This window comes from Aplidium turbinatum, chromosome 13 (genome assembly GCF_918807975.1).
Source record: "Aplidium turbinatum chromosome 13, kaAplTurb1.1, whole genome shotgun sequence".
Lineage (NCBI taxonomy): Eukaryota > Metazoa > Chordata > Ascidiacea > Aplousobranchia > Polyclinidae > Aplidium > Aplidium turbinatum.
In genome coordinates, this window is record NC_137484.1 from 16,474,612 (window position 1) to 16,492,404 (window position 17,793).

At 38.2% G+C, this 17,793-nt stretch overlaps 1 protein-coding gene across 1 annotated transcript; it reads right to left on the reverse strand.

Moving 5' to 3' along the window:
* Positions 1-2: 2 nt before the first annotated feature.
* Positions 3-11,569, reverse strand: LOC145782333 (leukocyte elastase inhibitor A-like). The gene is made up of 7 exons (XM_082594123.1): positions 11,173-11,569; positions 8,285-8,418; positions 7,835-7,948; positions 7,476-7,722; positions 6,826-7,010; positions 6,518-6,685; positions 3-500 (listed from the first exon to the last, which is right to left on the reverse strand). The coding sequence occupies exons 1-7, from the start codon at positions 11,372-11,374 to the stop codon at positions 315-317; spliced, it is 1,236 nt and encodes a 411-aa protein (XP_082450249.1). The 5' UTR covers positions 11,375-11,569; the 3' UTR covers positions 3-314.
* Positions 11,570-17,793: the final 6,224 nt, after the last annotated feature.

The following is a 17,793-nucleotide window of genomic DNA, read 5'->3' on the forward strand; positions in this document are numbered from 1 at the left end:
TGTTTGGTTGTGATTTTATTGAAAGTACCATTTGCAGAAAAGACACAAGGATAGTTGTTGGGTTACAGTTTTCTAATCATAGTAGGCTAGACGAAACTTATGCATCAATATACTACGGTAGGCTAACAGATAAAAAGTCATGCCAGTGGAAACAACCAAGTCGCCATAGGCTTACATTGAACTAACAAACCACTGGCACAAATTTTAACATAGCAATGTTTGTAATTCCATTTAGGTTTTTTACAACAGATAGAGGACTACTGCAATTTTAAGCGTTTTAAAACGCTGGAATTTCCACAAAGAGCAGATGAGGCTCATAATTCATCATGTGATCGGACTCTTCCAGCAGGTCTCTTGTAAGCTCCCATCAGGTGGAAAGCGTTACTGGATCGGCTGCGGATCAACAGAATAAAAGGATGATCGACGTAAACCACAAGCCGATCTTTCGCTCGGTTTGCTTCGGCTCGTTCAGCTTCTACTTTGCCGCCAGCTTCATCAACCTGTTGATGGATAGTAGATTTATTTCACGTATGCAGTGATTTACATTTCAAAACATGATTTATGAAAATAGCGCTTCCAAGAAACTAAATTCTTCCTATACGTACAAAATTCTTGAAGTGTAGCCAACTACTTTTTAACAACTAAGTTTAGAATTAGATGCACAAGTGAGATTTTCTGGGACAAAGACAGCTTTATAAACATATTTATCAAGCTACAAGATTTTCTTTCTTGCGAAAACAGTTCTTGTTTTAAAACGTCAACCACTGAATAGAGAGGAATAGGGTGTATAATAATTATCACATGACGTCATTTGCATCATATTATATTTCCTTCGCGACGTACGTCATCAAACTCCGTATGTCGGTCTTATTAGATGAGCTCAGTGGCTGGAGAGTTTCACCCTCGGGTCTAGTGCTAGTTGGTCTGAGAGCGATTCCAGGTTGGATTTTACCAAAGACTTTAAAAACGGTAGCTTACCGATAGCATTCTTTTTCGCATAACGCAGCGGTTAAGTCGGATAACAATGCGGTGACCTCGTAAAGATGATATAAAATTAAAATCTGGGTCATTTCATTATAATTCATCCAGGCCATGGAACCATAAAATTTATAATTGTCCCATTTTTTCACAGTTTAAAATGCTTGAAATTCTGAGTTATTTGGCACAAATTTTGTCAAAATTGGTCGAGCGGTTTTTGTTTTATCGCTATTTTAATGTTTAACCACCAGGTGGCGATTTTTTTAGTGAGCCGCATAAAAATGCTCATATCTTGGGACTTAGTTGCCCAATCTTCATAAAATTGGTATCTATCCCCCCATTTTCAGGGATGGGCTTTCCAAAAATGAAGGTTAAAATGAGCTAGGAGTTATACTTTTTGTGATATAAACATTTGTAGTGCTTCGATAGCATGGCCGATTTCGCCATGCGGCCACACATTTTTTTCAAAATTTTTTTGATCATTATTATTAGCATAGATGTTATATTCCAAAAATATCTTTTAAATCACTTACAATTCACAACCTCATAATAAAAATTGTGCACAAAAATGTAGAATTTTTAAAATAGTCAAAAACATTGGATTTTATTTTTTTTGGAATTTTGGGATAAGACTTTAGATTTCATTACCACTACTTGTATTACAACTATTTTATGAGCAGAACTGTAGTCAAGCTTTCTTCTCAATGCTAATATTGACGTAGATAACTGACTCCTATTCTAATAATTCTACTTTAATCACTAACAATTCATCAGCCCATACTGGGTGGTCCGCCCCTTCCCCCCCTCCTTACTACGCCACTGTATGTCAAGCAAAGCATAGTAGTATAATACACTATTACACAAAGTGAAGGAGTCAAGACATAAAGATGAAGGAGTTTAATACATCGAAAGGATGTAATGAGCTTGTCCGATGTGGGAAATAATTATATCATTTTCCAAACATGTCTCGCTGCTACTGGTACGACAGTGTGCACAGTACAATTGTGTTACTTTAATTTGTCAGAAGTTACATTAAAGAACAGCGACAGTCTTAATAGTTATATGCAACAATCTAAGAAATACATAACAATCTGAGAAAGAAAGTATATACATAACAAAATAAAGTCACACTATTCTGACAATATAACTACAAGTCTATACACTTCTGCTATCATTTCTGAATTGGAATACAGTATATAGGCTTTGTCTGCACTGATTATTGTAAAATTACATACATACATCATTGTAAGATTATTAGTGCCAAGAAGTGTACGAAACATTAAAGATAGTTTTAAGTGACTTTCTGCAATAAAATACAATTAAAAAGGATTCAATAAACCTATAGTTTTGCATGCATAACTAGTGCATCCCATTTAACATTATGTGACACTGGATATGAAATATGCTCAAATATGCTCACTGCAGAGCCATTACAACATGTGAGGGGCAACAATCGGAATGAATAAAAACGCAATTGAACAAGGGCCGCCATGCATGTAAATAAACCGACAACCACGGTTTCTACCATGTAGCTAAACATGTGAAAAGCAGCATGAATTACTATACAATTGAACACGGGTTGTCATGCATGTGAATAAACTGCAAACCACGGTTTCTAGCATGTATTGTACAGTAACTAAGCTCTGTGAGAGGAAGCAAAAATATAAATACAACATAAATGAACAAAGGTTGTTGCACACTTGGACACATAGAACAACATGCCATTATTGTAACATTAGTCAAGACCTAGACAGCAATTTCAGGCAATCAAACCCAACCTAATAGAAGCCAATCAATGCTCTTCTTGAATGCAAATGAAGCGACGATTCACAGTTTCCATGTTTGCAGCCGAAAATATGTATATTCTGCCTGTTGTAGTGGAAGGACTGTCCAAAATCATCATGATTGAAGAAATGTGCATGTAACACTTATCTTCACGGCCAGGCTAATCGAAAGATGGAGAGGGGCCACAAGAATGCATAAAATTGACCAGAACATCATTCTTTTCTTTGTCCACGATTTCAACAAGCCCAACCCACCACTGTCCGTCATAAACACATGCTACATAAGACATGACACTTACATCTTGGATGTTTATCATTGGGGCTGCATCGAAGAAACAATGTGTGCTAGGCTGCTAGCGAATTGTGAATCATCTGATACGCGCTTAAAACTGAAAGAACCAATACAACTTGAACTAAAGTAATGGTATCCACGAGTACCAGGCACAGTGCTTCCACGCTGGAATCTTTGTTCAAAAGTGGTCATTTTTTGCCACAAATCATGGTAAATCTCCATGGGACGGGATTGATGGAGTAGTAAAAAGGAAGCTGGGTAACGAAAGTCTAGGCAGACCAACTGCTAACCAAATTTTGACTGCTGCAGCTGCCTATCAATACTGCTCTGAAGCTGTAACAAGTGTACCTTTCTTCTATATAAAAGCTGAGGAACTGGTGCCAGTGAGAAATACTCAACAAAGATTCCAGCGTGGAAGCACTGTGCCTGGTCCTGAATTTCTTCAATCCAGATGATTTTGGACAGTTTCCACTATAACAGGCAGAATATACACATTTTCGGCTCCAAACATGGAAACTGTGAATCGTCGCTTCATTTGCATTCAAGAAGAGCATTGATTGGCTTCTATTAGGTTGGGTTTGATTGCCTGAAATTGCTGTCTAGGTCTTGACTAATGTTACAATAATGGCATGTTGTTCTATGTGTCCAAGTGTGCAACAACCTTTGTTCATTTATGTTGTATTTATATTTTTGCTGCCTTTCACAAAGCTTAGTTACTGTACAATACATGCTAGAAACCGTGGTTTGCAGTTTATTCGCATGCATGACAACCCGTGTTCAATTGTATAGTAATTCATGCTGCTTTTCACATGTTTAGCTACATGGTAGAAACCGTGGTTGTCGATTTATTTACATGTATGGCGGCCCTTGTTCAATTGCGTTTTTATTCATTCCGATTGTTGCCCCTCACGTGTTGTAATGGCTCTGCAGTGAGCATATTTTGTCCAGTGTCACATGATGTTAAATGCAAAATGGGATGCACTAGTTAGTTATGCATGCAAAACTATAGGTTTATTGAATCCTTTTTAATTGTATTTTATTGCAGAAAGTCACTTAAAACTATCTTTAATGTTTCGTACACTTCTTGGCACTAATAATCTTACAATGATGTATGTATGTAATTTTACAATGATCAGTGCAGACAAAGCCTATATACTGTATTCCAATTCAGAAATGATAGCAGAAGTGTATAGACTTGTAATTATATCGTCAGAATAGTGTGACTTTATTTTGCAATGTTATGTGCCGGTGGGGTGTTGTACAATGTACATACTTGCTCAGATTGTTGCATATAACTCACTTTACTATTAAGACTGTCGCTGTTCTTTAATGTAACTTTTGACAAATCAAAGTAACGCAATTGTACTATGCACACTGTCCTACCAGTAGCAGCGAGATATGTTTGGAAAATGATATAATTATTTTACACATCGGACAAGCTCATTACATCCTGTCGATGTATTAAACTCCTTCATCTTTATGTCTTGACTCCTTCACTTTGTGTAATAATGTATTATACTACTATGCTTTGATTGACATACAGTGGCGTAGTAGGGGGGGGGGGGAGGGGCGGACCGCCCAGTATGGGCTGATGAAAAAAATTAAAATCCAATGTTTTTGACTATTTTAAAAATTCTGCATTTTTGTGCACAATTTTTATTATGAGGTTGTTAATTGTAAGTGATTAAAAAGATATTTTTGGAATATATCATCTATGCTAATAATAATGATCATAAAATTTTTGAAAAAAACACGTGGCCGCATGGCGAAATCGGCCATGCAATCAAAGCACTACAAATGTTTATATCACAAAAAGTATAACTCCTAGCTCATTTTAACCTTTATTTTTAGAAAGCCCACCCCTGAAAATGGGGGGGTAGATACCAATTTTATGAAGATTGGGCAACTAAGTCCCAAGATATGAGCATTTTTATGCGGCTCACTAAAAAAATCGCCACCTGGTGGTCAACCATTAAAATAGCGATAAAACAAAAACTGCTCAACCAATTTTGACAAAATTTGTGCCAAATAACTCAGAATTTCAAGCATTTTAAACTGTGAAAAAATGGGACAATTCTAAATTCTATGGTTCCAAAATTTCAATTTTCTGGATGAATTATAATGAAATGACCCATGAGGCCTGTCGCTAAAAGAACCCCGCAGTTGTAAAATGACTATAAAAAAATAAATCATATCATCATGTCGGTCTGACAATCAATGACGACATTACATGATATTTGAACAGCCCTTCAATGCTTCTACAAAGTAAACCAAGAAAAAGTATATTTTCTTGGAAGATAAAACCCCATTCGTTTATGTCTTCTTGGCCAAGGGTGTAGCAATCTGCTTATTCTTATTTATAATTAGCCCAGCATAAAATAGGAGCAATGTTTTTTTTAAAACAACAGCTATAAGCTGGAGCGTAGTCAGGAGATGAAAAAGGGGCAATTTCTCCTCCGAAATATTTTAAATAAACATTTCACAATCTGTTACAGCATCATTTGGCAAAGTTTTAGTGATGATTTAGACTAAAAGTACTTTCAGAATGAGAAATTTCCAGATATTTTTTTCAAATTTATTTGGGGAAGCCCCCTGTAGGTGCTCCAGCTTTGGATACTCATTGTCGAGCTCACGTGCGCAAACATAGGCTACTTATTTTCCCCCTCCGAAATTTTGTGCTGGTTACACCCTTGGCTATAGGCTACAGTACAATGAAGCAGTCTTCGACTTGAAGCTTCATTGCTTGATTTATAGCTTGTCTTGATGAAGTGTTAATATTCCCACTCGGCCAAGTCAATCTTAGGAGGTAGATCACATGACCAGTTCAAGCATATGCCACATGACAAAGCGGCTGATCAATGAATAATCGCAGCATGGCGACTCTGCCCTGTTCGTCTTCCTATAATTTTGATACAAATGTTTTACAGGAATCCAAGTATTATCAAATTAATTTCAATAATATTGGCTAGTCATAATTAGGCCTACACATAATTAACAGCTGTAGTGGCCTGCTCACAATTGAATGATTGTCACAGTATGACCTAAACTACCTTTAGCCTACTACGTAATTAAAAAAACTAACGTACAGTACTTTAGATCACAGTTATGAATGAAACAAAAAAGGGGAGAAGGTGGTTCGTTCAACAAACCGCCTCCTTTTCCCCAACTTTGAATTCTGTACCATCAATTAATTCTTGATATGAAGACAAACACGTTGGTGCCTTCATGTTGTGTCTCACTTATAGACCAGGCACTTGTAAATGCGGTAGCTGTAGCCTGGTGGTTCCAACGATTTGAAGATATCTGAATTACTGTCTCATGTGAAATAACAGACTTTTCAACAACACGCGTAGAAAATGGCAATTAAGGTTTAATTATTTTATCTTATGTTGTGTAATATTTTCAAGTCAACAGATTGCTTCATTGTACTAAGTAGCTTATCACGTTAACAACCTGAACTTACTTCAAGGACAGATTTGTGGACCACTCGGTCAACACACAAATCTTTGCTTTGCGAAAACATTCCAGAAAGATCCGATTTTTCTTTGCTGAACATGTTTGCGACGCCCATGTTGGGAAGAATTTTGTCCAGGTGTAAAATCTCTTCTAGCTTAAATTTTGGAAGAGTGAGCTGCCAAACAAAAGCATTATGTCCTAACACCTTTTTAATCGCTTTCTATGCAGTTACTTTGGCTGTAGCAGCTGGATGCTTTCATAGCCTTAAATCGACAATAAAACAACGTGAAATGACACTTTAACGGTCGTACTCACATCTAGGTTTTTGTACTCAAGTGTGTCCAGCCAGCTGGTGAGATTTTCATAATTCAAAGATTTTTCAACCGCATCCAAATCAAAGTTGTCGGGTATAAGAATGACCATATTGAAATCCTTACCAGAATATTGCAATTCCACAATTTGAAGAGTCAGTGGTTCAATGTAACCAAATCGAAATTTTCCTGCGCAAGTTACAGCACGGTGACGAATAGAGAGTAAACTACTAAACTTTACTTGAGCAACGTGACCTGCGGCGGCCTCAAACTCGAAGAAGTAAACTGTGAATCTCTCAGCTGGCTATTATGAAAATCCCCAGTCTCAGCAAACTACGAAAAATAGGAATAAACTGCAGAATCAATGAAAGGCCATAGCAGGTAGGCTAAGCCAAATTATTATCTCAGGGCGCGGTAGTTAATGGGAAGTTTATAATTATGAGTGATCGATTATTTTAAAGAGTTTTTTGCTTTCTCGTGCGCCTTCAAAATTAGGGCCTAAATGTCATGTACTTTTCCGAATATTTCTCTTCAGAGCATTGATTGAGCGTACAAGAACATATCTGAGTGTCTGACTTGGACTAAACAAGAATAAGCAGATTGACTTTCTAACCAATTATAGCTGAAATGCTTGAAAGAAATTTAAATTCCTACCTCTTTGAAACATGAAGGGCGTGTCAACCACCTTATAATAAGATACATAAAATGCCCGTTTTTCAGTTTGCGATTCGATAAATTGTGAATGCCAATCTCCTTTGAAATAGACAGTATTCGCAATAAGTAAAGCTGTTGTTGCATTTAAAGAATCCTCGTGCATCAAAGAAGAAATCTTGCCGTCTGTCGCTTCTTTCATCCAATTGTTAATTTCTTTTACAGCCGCACCAGTGTCGGAAAATTTTATCTGCAAAACATTGCACAGTGCCAACAATGGTATCAACTATCAAGTTCTTGTTTTCGTAAAGGGTAAATCAATCCTTGTTTAAAAAATTGTAGATCTGTTTTAAATAACTTGCCTGATCAACTTGAGCACCATACACAGTCAACGCGTTCTTGTAGTCTTCCAAAACCCTTAACTTGTCATCAGCAAACACACGATTTGATGACTTCATGGTGACGTTTTCGTATTGCTAAAATTGCAAATAGAATAAGCATTTCATAACGTCTCTGTGGAGAAACTAAATAGAAAGTCTATCAAGTGTTTGGGTTACATATAGATATAAATACCATAAAATCAATAAGATGAAGAAGTTGACAAAACAATTCAAAATTTTGCGAGTGCAATAAATATTAGATTGTATGAAAGGATTGAATAAATAATAAGAACAATGCAAAATGTAGTGTAATTCCATGTGGAAGTAGGCTACCGAATACTGAACAAGGATTCTTGGTAATTTACACTTGTTGCATTTACGCTGCAACGAAAAGTTGACAACTGTACGAAAACTGCAAAGAATATACTTTACTTTGCTGAACATCAGTCCATGAAGCTCTCCAAATGCGGAATGAAATTGGCCGTCTTCAATGTCACTGAACATGAACGCTTCATTGATTTGATCTGCTGTAACTCCTTTTGCCCCCAAGTGAGCCAACGCCATTGCTGGACATACGTAATTAATTGTCAGCGAGTTGTTTGCCAGTAGGCCTAATGGTTTTTATTCCACATGTGTCACATTCCTGTGCCGCACCATGCTCCGGGCTATCAACAAGACCTATGAGAGGGGGATACGGAGGGTACGGCGTACCCTTGAGGGCCCAGGCCTGTGTTTGTTGGGGGCCCGAAATTGTGGTTTTATAGTTTACGAGCAAAAATGTTTGGTTAAAACCATCCTAAACGACTGATTTCAAGCATAAAAGTTGTTATTTAGTCCTGGGGGGCCCGTAATCTAGCAAAAGGGCCCAGAAAGGTAATCGAGTGCTTTGCGAGCAAATTAGGGGCCCAAAGTGGGTTCACGTCTTTTAGGCGCAGACAGTTAGGCGCTGGTCAAATAGGCGCGCACACTGTGGCGTTTGGATATTTAGGTGCGGAGCACTGTGGCGCCCGTTTATTTAGGTGCTATTCCTAGTAAAGTCTGCAGGTTGTATCAGCTTGGCAGGTAGGGCAATGCTTTTCACACAAAATGTTATATTGAACAGAAAAATATGTTGCTTTGTTAATGCGCCTGTGGAGATGAGGTCCGAGACAACGCTCTAGGCCTACTACTCTTGATATTAGCACATCTCCACAGGACATTTGCAATGCATTCTGAACACAGGTTGCAGCTAGATGAAACCTTATTTAATCTGTTATCTTTCGCAATTACTTCTACTCGGGATGGATTAGTCGTGTGGCGAGTACGTATGAGACGCTCTACTACATGAATACATTTCTATAGGGTATATGAACCCTGGCTACAAGTTGCAAGCATACTGGTGCGACTTTGCTCGTTATTAAACCTAGTCGGGGTTTTGACGGAAAACTAAGTTACTCTTCACTCAAGCCTACCACCCGCTTGAACATAGGCCACGGTATATTTTTTACTGATGTTTAGTGTAGTTATTATTTGACTCACTAAAAGTGACCTCAGTCACGTTCGGAAACTTGAAACCTGGACTAACAACAAATAAATGCCGAACACCCGCATTAAAATACAATATATTTTTCTGTTGAATATAACATTTTGTGTGAAAAGCATTGCCGGTTTTAGCAGCTTCACCCACGGAAGCCATGACATATTTTTCTGTTCAATACAACATTTTGTGTGAAAAGCAGTGCCCTGCCTACCAAGCTGATACAATCTGCAGACTTTACTAGGAATAGCACCTAAATGAACGGGCACCACAATGCCCCGCACCTAAATATCCAGACGCCACAGTGTGTGCGCCTATTTGACCAGCGCCTAACTGTCTGCGCCTAAAAGACTTGCTCCCCCCAAAGTGGTAATTTAATGCTTTACGTGCAAAAATGTTCTGTTAAAAAGCACCCTAAATTAAATCATAAAAGTTAGTTATTCTCCTGTCCGGGGGGCAACTTTCCAAAAGGTACCAGTAAAAAATTACCTTTGAACTGTGTTTGGTAATTACAGAAGAAAAAAAGAGAAATAGCGGTGGTGGGAATCAAACCGTTGATCAAACTGACATTAATAAAATGACTACCATCGTCCTAACCCTCTGCACCAAATCAGCCGATGGCGAACCTATGACTTAATTCAGCTAGGATTTGCGTTTATCCTGTGTTGCTTAAAGGTTTTTTTTTAATGGTAGCCTACCTTTTGGAAAGTTGCGTCCGGGGGGGGGGGGGAGGGGCATAGTGTAGCAAAAGCAGGTTTGAGAAAAACCCGGGCAAAAAGCCCGGGTGTTTTTGTTTTTTTGTGTTTTTTAAAAACTATTTGACAAAGGTAGTTTCACGCTTATTTCACTTCAAAATGAATTTCGGAGTTAGAGCAGGAGCCGGAGAATACTTTCGGAGCAGGACCGTAGCCGGAGTCAAAAAAGTGACTTCTCTCGTTCACCTCTGCTAGTGCTGGGCATGTGGTAAATGCAAAAGTTAATGAAGAAAGGTTAGGATTGGTCAGATGATTAACTTGATTATGTTTTAACAAGAGGTTATGTTTGAGCCTTGGTAGAGAGCTTGGCTTGTAGCCTACCAGATACATATAACACTCAGTAACGTTAACGGATTTAACATTAAACACACAAAACAAACGAAAAAAACTAGCCTACTAAATCCAACGTTTTCGACACCACATAGGCTAGTGTCCTCTTCAGAAATAATTATAAGCTACATCTATGAGAAATAAAAAAATGAATTTAAAAATTTTACATTAAAGATGTAGGCTACAAGCGACACCTCGCAACAGCACCATCAACAACTGACACACGAATTCAATGCAGGATACACAAATTGGCGAGAGACAGATCACATGATATGCACAACACAAAATAATAGTTTTATTGCAGCCTGATACTGCAGTAAAATGTTGTGTGGTGTGCAATACGCCTAAGCAAACATCACACTTTTTGCCCAAGACAAAGGGGGCCCGGAGTGAGAGGGGGGCCCGGAATGCAGTAGCGTAGCCAAGGGGGGGTTTTGGGGGTTACAACCCCCCCCCCCCCCCTTTGGCACGAGTGTGACGTCACGACATTAAAAATGATGCTTTCAGTCTAAAAGAAATTGCCTAATTTTATACAAAAAATTAAACATGAGCTCTGTGGCTAAAAGACCTTAGCAGTTGTAGAGCAACAATAAATAAACCATAACATTATTATTATTGCCATCATCAATCATTCGCCTTTGTACAAAACATTGTTGTAGGTTACGATACTTACAGTTTTGCTGTGACAAGTCAACATTTTAACCTACAACTTTACTTACCGACAGAAATGCTAATCGGGGAAAAGACCATGTTGTCCACATTCTTGTCAGCAATGAGTTGCTTGTACAAGCTTATGCTAAGTTTAATGTTGGTTTCGGATAGCTTTGAAACGTGCTCGTTGACAGCTTTTTCCATAGTTCCACCAGATACAACCCAAACAAACACAAGCAAAGCTATGATTGTACAAAATCGAATCTCCATCGCAGTTAAAGTTCAAATGAAATGCAGTAAGATTCCAGCAAAGCAACAAATTACAATTACAACACACTTTCACTTGCGAAATTCTCCAACCTACCGGCTCTTCACTAACTGCAGCGATGTGTTTGAGCTATAAAACCAACTACTTTGTCCTTTGCAATTTAAATTTGGCAGACAAAAGCCGAAGATTCAGATAAAAGCCGAAGAATATTCGAGAAAACTGCTTCGAGCAAGTCGCACTCAAGCGAAAAACACAGACAACTCGGCAAGCGTAAACAGTTCTTGTTACATTAATTCAACGTCTCAAAACAATGAATCAATGCAAACATAGCTTTCTTGTAGACCTGATCAGCAATGTAGACAGACTGAGGAAGTGCAAAACAAGCAGAAAGTTTCATTTCAAACTAGTATACTTGAAAGCGCTAAATCAACGGAAACCGGCAAGGTCGCTGTAAATGACATGGTCTGAAAATACATTAATCCTAATATCAGTGCGCCTGTCCACGAAACACCCACAAGACCATCATGATCTATTGTCATGAAAGACGCAATCAATCCTCACTACTTATAGTCTGTTAATTTAAGGTGCTTTTATTTTTTGGTCAAGTTGTTCTTGTTCTCGAAATTCGAGAACGTGTTTCTTGCTATCAATAGAGAGAGAGAGAGAGAGAGAGAGAGAGAGTCAATCAAGTCAATTGTGGTTCCCAAACTGTGGTACGCGTTCAATTATTTTTCAATATTGGAGCACATAGCATTGGGGTAAAACAAGAAATGCTATTAATACTACAAAAAGTGCTTAATGACAAGCAGAGCAAATTACATTTAATATAGTTATTACTTTCACGAACCTTTACCGTATAGCCTGTTTCACCTTAAAAGGGAGATCATCAGAAAGTCTTTATTCAAACAGAATCTAGGATTAGAAATAGGATTGATAGAAGATTGACAACAGAATAGAAAATTGAAATAAGATTGGGATAGCCTATAGTTTTCATAAAATTTGTAAACATCTGGATATTTTCTGGTCATATAATTAAATAAACTCTCAACAAATTAGACATTTATTTCTTAACTCTCACAACTTAAATCATGTTTACATGCATTAAATTCAACATAAAAATATTATTTTGATTATTTGAGTAACAAATCATAAATAAGTTCAATGTTACTGAAATTTTTGAAACATGCTGAAAGTTTTAACTCAAATTTTTATCAATTTTTGTTGACTAATTGAATAGCTTAGGGATGTGGTTGCACTTTACATGTATTTGACATTTGCATAACCATTATTTGAGCAAAAAGAAAATCAAAAATAAGTTGAATCTTAAAGAAAATTTTTAAAACATACTGAAAGTTCTTGCCCAAAATTTTTATCAAATTTTGACTAATTAAAAAGTTTGGGGGTGCGGTTGTACCCCCAGCTCTTACGCCTGTGACACAGATGATCTGCCACTACCTTAACTGTATCGAGACTATCGTGCCGCTTTGATGCGATTCTACGCTACAACACCAATACTGGTGAGGATTGCTCGATAACCGAAACTGTTCTGCTGACGTCCTGGGATAGCACAATGTCTTTAGGAATTCTTTTGACAGATTTTGCAACACAACTTATTTACCAATTGCATCTTTCATTATTATCAACACAGCCAAATGTTGACCACTTCGGCTCTAACCCGGTATTTTCTTCCGCCTTGGCGATCATGCCAATTTCGCATACAGGTGGTGGTTGCCATCTCTACCTCTTTTCCGATAACTGTAGTCAACACCGGGTTTTGTAGAACCGCTCCTAAAACAAAAATGACAAAATTGTCAACAACAGATAACTGTAACATTAAAACATGTTACGTGCAAATTACATAACCATTAAAAAAACACTGGATTTAAACGGAGATCCGATTCATCATCATTGTCAGCCATTGTTGTTCCACTGCAGGATGAAGGCCTTCCCCATATCTTTATAATTTTGTCTGTCTTTGCAAGTTTGTGTCCAGTGTTTGTCGAATTGGTAGAGTTCGTCTCGCCATCTTGTTTTCTGTTTCCCTCTTTTGCGTTTATTGTCAAGCGGTATCCAGTCAGCCGTGGCCGAGTGGTTAGCGCGTTGAGCTCACAGTCGAGAGCCTGCGTGTTCGACTCCAGCCACCCGCACCTGCTGTTGTTTCTCTGGGCAAGAAACTTTACGATAATTGCCTCTACCCAGTGATCGATTTCGAGTAATGGGTAGTTCCAAATTTAAGTCATAAGCAGAGTAGACAACCGGAAACAGACATTGTCGTCGGCTGCAGCGTGGGTCAGGTGTACGTCGGAAGGCGTGCACCGATGCATAGCGCTCAAGTCCGCTTTCCCGCAATGCAGGATAAAGATAAACAAACAAACAAACAAACAAGCTCTTCTTGTCCATCTGTTGTCAGTTGTTCGCATGATATGTCCTGCCCAATTCCACTTTAAACTTTTTATTGTTTGAGAGATCCGATTAGGTGATCCTTGAAGAGTTTCTGACGCTGATTCCGCAAATGTCTTCATTTGATTCATTTTTTCTCCAGCACATCAAGTTTCAGAGATAGTGAAATTTTTTTTTTTTTTTAATTTGACCTATAGCCTATCGACGCAAATGCGACGCAATTTTACCTAATAGTGACAATTTTGACCTCAAGCTTGCACAACGCGGATTTAACAATGCATTGTGATTACCAGTTGCATTTTAGGAACGTATTTTTTTATGACTAAATACGTAAAAATATCTAAAATATTAAAGAGCAAATATTTTCAAAACCTAATGCGGTGGAGAAAAAACGAGCGCAGATTCGGAATCAGCGCAGAAGCTTCATTTAAAAAAGTTTACTTGTAGCCTATATCTCTGATTAAAAAATTTAGTTGAAATTTGTTGACCAGTTAAATTAATCCAAAGTAAAGCAGTAAATAATTCGTGAAATAAGCACCACTATTCTGTACCAATTGCCGGTTGTGGGGATAGATTATTTTATTATGCACACTTTGACTTTCTCACATACCTCTAGTCTATACTCTACAGTTTTTTGTGACTTCAAAGTTTATACAATGAAAATAAAGTTCGAAAACTATTTCAGTGTGTTATTAGGCTAATGTTTTTGTGGTGTGTATTTTTGGTGTTAGATTTCACCTTAAAGTTTAATATAGAAACTAAATCTTTGAGCGTTAGGTTACTTACTTTTTATGATATCCACAATGTTCTTCATAGAACATAACGCCTTCTTTCGTGGCAAATTAGAATCTCCCCTCCATCCACTCTTTCTTGATTATATTTCTCATACATCATCATCAGCTGGTCATGCCACTGCTGGCAGGTGGCCTCCACATATGTTTCCACACCATTCTGTCTTTTGCTGTTCTCATCCAGGTGATGCCAATCTTTCTTCTACGCCATCTCGCCATCTTCATTTTGGTCTCCCTCTAGTTCTTCTTGCATATCTTGGTGTATATTTCATATATTTCTCATACAACTGATTTAAAATAATGCTCTCCATCACTCGCCAGCTGCATTCCTTCACTGACGAGCCAGCCACCACAGAAAGGCGAGAAATCTGAAACATAAAATACTCAGAAACAAAATATTACGCACCGATAATCTGCTTACTGGACAATATTTACTGAAATCGAATATCTTGGATCAAACGAGTCCTTAAAATGCTCTTTTATTACGAAATGCAATCTTAACGTAACTAAATTAAAAAACGTATTCACACTCCACAGGAAAACCTGCCAAATTTTGGATAGACAGTGGATTGCATTTATGATTTACATTGCATTGCCCACTTAACTAACAAATAGGCTACATTTGGTAAAATTAGTAATTAGTATAAAGCTTGCTTGACCATTTTGTGGCCCTCATCATATTCATCCGTACAATATTGCAAGCCTACGTTATGTGACCTATCATGGGTTTACTTTCGTTTCTGCTGTGAACTAAATGCAGTGATGTACGCGGCTACGCGCATACATAAAATATTGACGCCGTCAGCGTAAACGCAAACGTTCGAAAAGCTATACGCCGTATGCGTCAACGTAACTTGTAAAAAAAGTTGGCGGCGTCAGCGTCAGCGCATACACTAGCGTAGACTAATTTTGTTTGCAAGGTGTCCAACATTCACACGGTATAAACCACTCGAAACAAACAAGTTTTATTTTGAAATTCCACGAAGAAACACAAGCATCTGAAAGTGTTCATCTGACATTTTGCTGTGTTTTGGTTTCAATATGTCTTTGCCCATTGAAAACATTCTTTCAACTGCAGCGCTGGAAGGTAGGCTATTGGCGTGTTGTAGCGAAAAAAAGACATTAAAAAGTATGCGTTGACGCTATGCGCTAATAAACCGCGAAAACTTTACGGCGTAGCCTCAAGCGCAAACTATCCAAAAAAATGTGGCCGCAAGCGTTAACGTAAACAAAAAGTCTACGCCGCAAGCCTGCGGCGTAGAATTTGCGGCGTATACGTACATCTCTGACTAAATGTTGGTTACGTTTCAAATTGTAGGCCTATGTTGCAATTTTTTTCAAAACCTTCTCTCCATGAAACTTTTTTTCTGCGTACCGGTAGGCGTTTATTCCAATATAGAGAAAAATAGTTTTAATATGCTTACTTTAATTTGCACAGCTTACCTATTTCCCCATCAGTTTGCAGGTCAGAAAACTCTTCCGCCCTTATAGTTTTTTCAATCCTTTTTGGTACCGGTAAGTAGCCTAGTTGAAAAAAAAGTATTAGTAGCCTACAGTAGTCTGCACCATTAAACTCATGGTTAATAGGCCCACCCGCTTATCAACCTAATTTGATCCAGTCCAGAATTACTCCCATTCATTCCGGTAATGTAGAAAATATCCTGTCTCACATGTCCTGCTTAGGCTACACACCTGTCCTGCTTACATAACCCCAAAATTGCTTAGCCTACATAACCCCGGGACTACAGGACATAACCCCAAAGTGGGGATGATTGGTACACAATACATCTCAACAGGCATAGAGGAACCACGTAGACCTCGTGGGCCAGGTCCACCCACTTTATTTTTTGGGTGGGCGTGGCCCACCCACTTGTGAAAGCCAAGTTTCTTTGAAAATGTAGCAAAAACGGCAAATCAGAGACGGAGCTCCAAACAAAGGTCTTCACTTATTTGATACACACTAGTTTGATAATTATCTTTGATATGTGAACATGATGAAATCCAATCTTCAAACTTTTCTGTTGAGGCCACCATTGATGGGAATCACGTGTGGGTGTAGTTGCGTGTGATTGGTGGAGCAATCTATCAATCAATACACTGTAATTATTCTCTATGATTGAAACAATGATATCATTGTTTAGAACTTTAGATCAATGAAGTGATATTTAATTATTTATTATTTAGTCTCACTGAAATTAATACTGGCAGTAGGCCTACTGTATGATAGCCTAGCCCAGGGCTTCTCAAACTATGGGTCGCGACCCCAAATGGGGTCGCGTAATGAAATTTTGGGGTCGCAATGAAATAGATTAATTTAGTCTAGTGCCGGTAGGTTATAGTCTTGCCATGATGTTAATTGACCGCAACCGTTCGCGTGAAATGTCGAACGATAAAATATAACCAATCGTAACAATTGATGCATTGTTACGCTATCATTGCTGTAACAAGGAATGCATACCCAAACTTTTCTGACCTAGCCCTTGACAACTCTTGCTCTTTTGCACAACATATTTATGTGAAGCGGCATTCTCAAAACTCACCACCATCAAGCAGTAGCGGCGCCACGGGGGGGACTGGGGTGGACATGTCCACCCCACTTCTATTTATGGTCAATTTTGTAATTCGTGGAGATCCGATGAGAAAACTTGGGGGGTGTATGCAGGGGGTTAGGGGGGCCTAGTGACTGCGTCATAAATTAATTTCAACTTCTTACTTATGAATTACTGTTGCAGCATTGACATACGAAGAAATAAAGAATCTTCATGGTTATCGCTCTATTGTATTGATTGATTGTAGTCTAATTTTACCATTTTGAGGTGATGGCTTTTATCACAGCTGAGACACAAGCTTTGTAAGACCTAATAGGCAAAGGTTTTGATGGGGCCACCAACATGTCAGGCAAGGATGAAGGTGCACAGCAACACCTAATTGCAGCGGGTGCCAAACCGTCGGTATATTTTCATTGTTTTGCACACCGACTAAATCTTGCGCTTGGGCACAGTGTTGAAAACGTAGCGACAGTCAAAACAATTGGTAACATCTACAACTTTATGGACTGTTCTCCCAAGATACATTTTTTTGTATAAAGAGCATTTTAAAAAGGATGGAATCACGTCTGGAAAAATTGCTTTGCACTCGTTATCTGATAGGCTACTAGATGGTCTCATTGGTCTGCACGTTCAGATGATCTGGATGTTGTTATTAATGTAGCCTATATCCAGCACTGCTGT

Bases quoted from the DNA above. Each gene is read 5' to 3' on its own strand.
- LOC145782333 (XM_082594123.1), bottom strand. From the start codon at position 11,374: ATGGAGATTCGATTTTGTACAATCATAGCTTTGCTTGTGTTTGTTTGG. The intron at 7,723-7,834 runs GCAAGTTATTTA...AATGTTTTGCAG, and splicing joins ATGGTGCTCAAGTTGATCAG to ATAAAATTTTCCGACACTGG. The intron at 7,011-7,475 runs GTAGGAATTTAA...TAACTTGCGCAG, and splicing joins GCCCTTCATGTTTCAAAGAG to GAAAATTTCGATTTGGTTAC.